General features: G+C 65.9%; 1 protein-coding gene across 1 annotated transcript; it reads left to right on the forward strand.

Annotated features, from left to right (window-relative positions):
- Window positions 1–631: 631 nt before the first annotated feature.
- ARHGAP23 (Rho GTPase activating protein 23) lies at window positions 632–7,470 on the forward strand (the record flags this gene model as incomplete). The annotated part of the gene is given in 13 exon segments (XM_079551159.1): window positions 632–809; window positions 2,635–2,659; window positions 3,371–3,463; window positions 3,746–3,824; window positions 3,990–4,044; window positions 4,560–5,374; window positions 5,376–5,866; window positions 6,072–6,172; window positions 6,174–6,231; window positions 6,403–6,514; window positions 6,596–6,653; window positions 6,932–7,069; window positions 7,171–7,470. Coding segments are annotated over 13 exon segments (2,490 nt in total), but the record flags the coding sequence as incomplete, so codon positions are not given.
- Between the last annotated feature and the right edge of the window lie 167 nt (window positions 7,471–7,637).

Below are 7,637 nucleotides of genomic sequence, written 5' to 3' on the forward strand. Positions count from 1 at the left end.
GGGGGGGGGGGGGGGGGGTGAGGGGGTCAAACCCCACATGCAGTGCAGTGCTGTGGTGTGAGTGGGGCTGGCAGGGAAGGAGCCCAACCCGAGGGCAGCACTCACTGCTCCTGGAGCGCGGTCTGCTCCTCGTTGCTGCACGGGGGATGCATAGCAGAGCCCTGTGCATCCAGATGTGCCATAAGCAGCCAGACGTGCAGCCTCAAAATGCGGAGATTTCCCTGCTGCAAACCCAAACTTTCTGCCCCACTGCCCCCACCGTGGCTGTGCCGCCCCCCTACGCTCAGCTTACATCTCCATTCTTTGCCATGCCACCCGTGCCCTCCTTGGTTGCCTCACTGGCACAACCCCACATGTTGCATTCCCTGCTTTCTGCGCTCATCCCCCCCCTGCTGTCCCCTTCCAGGTCTCATCCATACCACAAACTCATTCCAGCCCCCCCTGTTTATTTTCCCTTCTCCCACAGCATCCCTTTGGGAGAGCAAGGGGGCTTTGGGTGCTGCCATTCATGCAGCGGGGCTGGAAGTCAGGAGGGGTTTTCTTAGGGGCAGATCACTGCCTTTCCAGCACGGGGCACGGTGTGACATCTGCCCCTGAATGTGACATCTCCCCATTGTCCCCATAGCCGACGCCGGGCCGCAGAGATGGGGCGTCCCCCAAATGACAACGCGCCCCTGGAGGGGGCCTTTCCTTGGGGGGGCCCGAAGACGGTGGTGCTGCGGAAGAGCACCCAGGGAGGGGGGTTTGGCTTCACCCTCCGCCACTTCATCGTTTACCCCCCCGAGTCGGCGGTGCATTCCCCCTCCAAGGTAAGGACTGGAGGGGTGGGGACCCCCAGCTCGGAGGGGCTGCTGGTGGAGGTTGCTTTTGGGTTATCTGGGTGGTGGTGGGGGGTCTGGGGAGCCATAGGGCGGCGCATCCATCTCCCACCTTGTCTGGGGGTCCCCACGCATGGGGGGTGAGCCTCCAGTGCCCCTTTGGGATGAGCCCATGTTACACTGTGCTGTCCCACACCCCGTGGGCAAGGAGGGAGGATGCAGCCCCAGAGCACAGGAGGAGGCGGTTTGGAGGATGCTGGATGCGGGTTGTGGAGACGCAGCGCTCTGACAGGACCTGTGGGCACTGGGAATGGCTGAAACACAGCACAAGGATGGGCTCAGGGCTGTGCTTTGCTGCTGCTGGAGGTGTTGGCATGGCTCTGCCCCAGGTTCACTGCAGCCCCAGGGGGGTTCTCAGCTCCTCTGAGCCCTCGGAGCTGCTGGCTGGGAGAAGCTGCTCCCACTGCAAGCCCACTTTGGTCCCATCCTTTGGTTCCCTCGTGCTGGGAGCGCAGGGATGGGGACGTCACCTCACTGCCAGGGCTGGGCAGCGTGCAGTGCCTTCACCTCCAGGTGGGCTTTGAGCATCCATCGCCACCCGGCAGCACATGGGGATGGATGTGGGGGGATCCCCTCCAAAACCAGTGGCTGATTCCAGGAGCAGGAGGTGACCTCCCAGCCCTGTGCAAGGCGCAGGAAGGCGCATCCGGCAGCCGGTGAGCTTTGGTGCTCATTGCAGTCATGGAAACGTGGTGGGAAATGAATCACCGGGTGGGGAGCAGCGATTTGTGGCTGCCCCCACCGCTGAGCCGCTGTCTGTGTGCACGGCAGCGCTTTTCCCAGCGTCTTAATTCTGCTCCCACAGACTCTTCCTGCACAAACTGGGGCTCTGATAGCTGAGGGAGCCAAAGGCACGGCCTGACCCTGCTGCTGCCCCGTGTCACGGCCATTGAGCCCCAGCAGGACAAAGCCACGTTGGCGCAGTGGGGCCGGGAGGTGGTGTGGATGCTTTTGGGTTGAGCCGAAGCCGGCGCTCCCAGCCAGCCGTGCAGGGTGTGACTGCTGCAGCACCCATGGGTGCCCGGGGCGGTGAGGTGCCAGCTCTGGGGGCTGAGTTTCGGTGGTGCTGACTCAACACCATGGGGGTGGTAGCTCCGCATTCCTGGCGCTCCGGCACCGCCGTGCCTGATGTCAGCATCTTTCTGGGGAGCGGGGCAGCCCAGGGCTGGGCTGGGAGAGTCTGTGCCTCGAGGGACCCTCAGTGGCACCACAGGGCAGCTCGGTGCTCTGGCAGTTGCACAACTGGTGTTGCTGAGTGCTGGGTGTGCAGCTTCCCTCTGTGCGATGGGGAAATGCCTCCAGCCCCCTCTCCGCGCTGGGACCATCCCAGGTGGAGATCTGTCCATTCCCAGTGCCTCGTGAGGAGGGCACTGTTTGCCCTGCCTTCACCAGAGCTCCATCCCAGCTTGGAGCTGGCAGAGCTGAGCTGTTGCCGTCCATCAGAGGTGGCACAGTTGGGCACTTATGGGGTGAGAAATCACTGGGTGGGGGGCACCAGCCCCTTCCCAGCAGCGCAGTGTTGAACCCCACTCCCAGTATGGCCAGATCCAGTGCCACAAGTTAATTTTACCCTGACTGTGCATCCCTGGGGTGGTAGAGGGACAGACAGAGGGACAGACGGGCGGACATGCAGATCCATGAGGGGCTCCATCGGGCACAGCTGAGCAGTCCCAGCCCCTTTGCCCCCATCCTGTCCCCTTCTGGTCCCCCGCAAAAAGTTTTGGCCCAACTCACTGCTTTTCTCTTCTCTTGACAGGAAGAGGAGAATGGGAACCGGGCAGGTGAGCACCGAGCTGTGGGCACCCAGCGTGGGGGGTGGTGTGGGGCAGAGCAGGAGCTGCGGTGTGGGGTGGCACAGCACTCAGTGGCAGCGTGGGGAAGAGCAAGCAGGTGTCTCTGCATCCCTCCGATGGGGGTCTTTGGGTGCTGTGCCATAGGGGACATCCCAGAGGGTCGTGGCTGGGCTGTGGTGTGGGTCGGTGCTCGGGGACGGGGCCGTGTCCTCACTGTGCTGCAGCCAGCAGTGATGGGAATGAATGTGAAGGCGTCGGAACGCATCGCTGAGCTGCTGGGCTGATGAGGCACTGTAGGGCTGGGAGGGCTGTGGGGTGGCGAGACCCAGTGCTGGGTGCCCCTGGGGATGGGGTGGGGGTGGGGAATTCCCCAGGGAATTCAGCAGTGCCACGTTGGCGCTGCGTCCCCCCTGCAAGCCTGCCAGCACCAACCCGAACCGGGAGGGGGGGAAGGTGCAGCAAGGGATGTTTTCTGTCTTTGCAAAGGATGGGGAGGAGTTGTGGCTGCTTTAGTGGCATGCAGAAGCACAGCAGGGCGTGAGGAGCGTGCATGGGGGGTGTGCATGGGATGTGCACAGCGCTGTGCCTGGTGCACGCATGGGGCGCACATGGGGTGCATGCACCACGTGCTCCTGGCCTGCTGCTTGCAGGACCCAGCCGTGCTGAGGGCTCGCTGACAGCCTGTCCCCCCTGGTTCAGGTCCCCCCCGGAGCCGCCTGGAGCCCATGGACACCATCTTTGTGAAGAATGTAAAGGAGGACGGCCCGGCGCACCAGGCAGGGCTGCGCACTGGTGAGCAGCACGGAGAGGTGGCAGAGGTTTGGGGTTGGGGGGGGGGGGGGGCTGCACCACTCCCTGCCCTTCCTCCCTGCAGATGTGGGCCTGTTTTGGTTCCTTTCATGCATTCTCTGCCCATTTTCCCATTTTCACCCCTGTGTGGGGATGCCTGTAGCAGCATCGGTGTCACACGGGACAAGGTTCTGCTCCCAGCCCTGCTATGAGGGGACAGCCAGGTGTCACCACCCAGCACTTGCTGGAGGGTTGGGGGTGACTCTGTCTCCTCCCACCCCACAGGGGATCGGCTGGTCAAGGTGAACGGGGACAGCATCATTGGGAAAACCTACTCGCAGGTCATCGCTCTCATCCAGAACAGGTGAGTCCCTGCTGCACTGAGGCCGTGACTTGTGGGGATGGGGACATTTGTCCCCTCCTGGGATGAGGATGCTGTCACTGCTCTGCGTGGCTGGGAGCTGGGGGAGATGCTGTGGGGACACAGCCATGGGTGCCATATCCCTTCCTGACCCCTGTCTCTCCACAGTGACAATGTGCTGGAGCTCTCCATCATGCCCAAAGATGAGGACATCCTCCAGCTGGTGAGTCTTGCTGCCTTGCTGTGACGGCCCCAAGCCCCCTCCCCCGGTCCTGGGGGTCCTGGAGGCACCAGTGCTGCATTGAGTGCAGACCTTACAGCCAGGCAGTGGGATTCCTCGTGCTGTTTGTTGGCTGGGGGCTCTTCTGCTGGCGTCCCCACTGCTGTCCTTATGCATCAAAGGGGGCAGGGGGGGGGTCTGGCAGCCCTGCTGGGGGGCTCTCACATCTGTGCCCACCCACTCCTCAGGCCCTGAGGTTTCCCCAGGGCGTGGAGTCAGAGGTGTGCATGAAAAGTGAGAAAGGAAAGGCAGGATGGGCTGGTGCTGCATCTGGGGGTGTTTTGGGAAGGAGAAAGGTGTGCGGGAAGGGGGGCAGCAATGTGTGGCTGTGGGGAGAGCGGAAGGGGGTGGACGTGGGACAGCAGTGCTGGGGGCTGCAGGAGACCCCAGGGAGGGAGTGGGATGTCGTGGCTGCGCCCCCCAGCCCGACTCCTCCCCCCAACCCCCCATTTCCACAGGCCTATTCACAGGATGCCTACCTGAAGGGCAACGAGCCGTACTCCGGTGGGGCGCAGAGCATCCCCGAGCCGCCCCCCATCTGCTACCCACGCAAGACTTACCCCTTCCAGGCACGGGGCTCTGAGCCCCCCCCGGGCGCACCGCCGGACCCCCGCTCCCACCACCCCGCCGGCCCCTCGTCCCCGCACAGCACCGCCTACAGCAAAGCAGGGGGCAGCCCCGCACACCGCCCGGAGGATCCACGCGCCGGGGGTCCCCCGCACCACCCCGCAGCTCCCCACGGCCGTCGCAGCGGCTGCCCCGAGCGCTACGGCGTTTTGCCCGCCGCCCCTTCCGGCTACGGGACCCCGAAGCACGTGGCGGAGCACCGGACTCAATGCGGCCCCCGGGAGGGCAGCGCCGTGCGGCCGCCGGGTCGCCAGGAGTGTCAGCGGGCGCTGTCGCGATGGTTTTGCAGCCAGGAGCCGCGGCGCAGCGCCTCGGAGGAGCGCCGGCACGCCATGCCGCCCCGATCCCGCAGCGTGTCCCAGGAGAGGTTGGGGGGCTCGGCGCACCCCCGGGGTTGGCCCCATAGCGCATCGCACGATACCCTCCTGCAGCCCAACCGCGAGGCGTGGGCGCAGCACCGGGCGCGCTCCGAGCACCAGCTGGGCAGATGCGGGCGTTCCATGGAGGCTCTGGAACCCGCAGCTCTGCTGTCCCCGCGCCTCGACCGCTCCGCGTGGCATCCCGAGAGGCTCTGCAGAGCTACGGCCGCGGGGCAGCCCGGCGTGCACGGCTCCTTCGTGCCGTCCTCCTCCTCCTCCTCCTCCTCCCCCCCCCCCGCGGGACCCGGCGGTGCAGAAGCACCCGTCGCAGCCCAACCTGCAGAGCGTGGACGATTCGGGTTACATCGGCTACCGCAGTTACAGCCCGTCCTTCCAGCGCCGCACGGGGCTGCTGCACGCCCTGTCCTTCCGCGACCCGACCTTCGGCGGGCTGCCCACCTTCAGCATCGCGCACACAGCGGCCCCCGCCGCCCCTCCGCCGCCCCCCGAAGTCCCCCGGGAGCAGCGCACGGAGAGCGGCCGTGCGGAGGAGCGACGCGAGGAGGTGGTGCTGCGGCAGAAGCCCCCCACGGGCCGCAAGGTGCAGCCCCCGCTGCGGCAGATGAACTTTGTGTTCGCTGGGAGGGGGAAGGAGACGGACATTTGTGACCCCCCCGCAGCCAGCAGCAGGGAAGAGAGGTCTGTGGGTGAGCACACGGGCCGCCGTGTGGCCCCGTTAGCAGCCCCCGAGGACTCGCTGGCATCCATCCCCTTCATTGGTGAGTGGAGTCAGTGCTGGGGGTGGGCGATGCGATGGGTGCTGTGGTGGGGAGGGCACCCACGTGGGGCTGCCCCCTCTTTCATGGTGCTGCTCCCCCAGGGTGGGTGCAGCGGGGGCTCTTGGCTTTGCTGGGGCTGCAGAGGCGTGAGAAGGGTCGAGCGCTGCATTCTGCCCTCCTGTGACCCTCCTGCCCCGTCCCACAGACGAGCCCACCAGCCCCAGCATCGACCTGAAGGCCAAGCACATCCCTGCCTCCTCCGTTGTCTCCAGTGCCATGAACTCGGCGCCCGCCGTGGCCACCAGCCCCCTCCTCCTCACCCACCTTCGCCTTCGCCCTGAGCCGGCACTACTCACAGGACTGCAGTGAGTGGGGCTGGGGGGGGACAGGGGGAAGCAGCCCCCACAGCTGGAGTTGGGTGGCATAGGGATGAGGAGCTCAGCAGGAGAAGGGCTGCGGTTCTGCCCCTCCGTTTGGCACCACGCTGAGCCCCGCAGAGCCCCACGGCCACGTGCTGTGCCCTCCTCCCCCCACAGGCAGCATCAAGGCCGGCCGCCGCTCCTCCTACCTGCTGGCCATCACCACCGAGCGCTCCAAGTCGTGTGATGATGGGCTGAACACGTTTAGGGATGAGGGGAAGATCCTCAGGTAGGGCCGATCCGGGCACCACGCAGCCCCCCGTCCCCTCCCTGCCGTGCCCCCCCTGCTCACAGGGCTGCTTTCCCACAGGAGGATGCCCAGCCGGGTCCCCAGCCTCCGCATGCTGAGGAGCTTCTTCACCGATGGGGTGAGCGCTGGGGGGGGATGCTGGGGGGGGTACCAGGAAGATCCGTGGGATGGGGGGACAGTGCCAGCCTTGCAGTCTCTGGGTGGCACCTGGGGGTACCAAGGCTGTGCCTCCATGGGGTGGTGGGAGTGATGCCAGCTCCTTGCGGCCCCGCGTGCGCTGTCACCCCCGCAATCTCTGGGTGACCGCCGGGGGGTTGGGGGCACCAGTTGGACCCGTGGGGCGGTGGGGTGATGGCAAACCCCCCCCGTGACCCCACGTGCCGTGTCACCCCGCAGTCTCTGGACAGCCTCGGTATGTCTGAAGACACCCGCTCCAAACGGCACTCCACCTCTGACCTGTCGGACGTCACGTTCAGCGACGTCAGGAAGGAGGGCTGGCTGCACTACAAGCAGATCCTCACCAAAAAGGGGAAGGTACGGCACGGGGGGGGGAGGGGGGCGAAGATGGGGGTCCCCAGCGTGGCCGGCAATGCGTGAGCCTCAGAGCCGTGACTCCCGGCCCTTCCTCCCTGCAGAAAGTTGGCGGAGGCCTCCGGCAGTGGAAGCGCGTCTTCGCGGTGCTGCGCACCCACTCGCTGTACCTGTGCAAGGACAGGCGGGAGGCGGTGAGCTGCGGCCCGGCCCCAGGTGAGGAGGAGCAGCCGATCAGCATCCGAGCGTGCCTGGTGGACATCTCCTACAGCGAGACCAAGAGGAAGCACGTCTTCCGCCTGACGACCGCTGACTTCTGTGAATATCTCTTTCAGGCAGAGGATCGGGAAGACATGCTGGCCTGGATCAAAGTCATCAGGGAGAACAGCAAGGCCGAGGGCGAGGTGAGAGCCACACGGCGCTCCCGGCTGCCTCTGGCTCTCCCGGCGCTAACGCCTCGGCTCTCTCCGGCTCTTTGCCTTGTGCTGCTTCCCCTGGCTGCGGCCAGCTGTGCTCCCAGGGCTCCAAGAAGAGCGCGGCTCAGCTCGGCCGGGCGGCGCATCGCGCGGCG

The sequence above is a fragment of the Tetrao urogallus genome (assembly GCF_951394365.1).
Source record: "Tetrao urogallus genome assembly, contig: scaffold_311, whole genome shotgun sequence".
In the NCBI taxonomy this organism is placed as follows: domain Eukaryota; kingdom Metazoa; phylum Chordata; class Aves; order Galliformes; family Phasianidae; genus Tetrao; species Tetrao urogallus.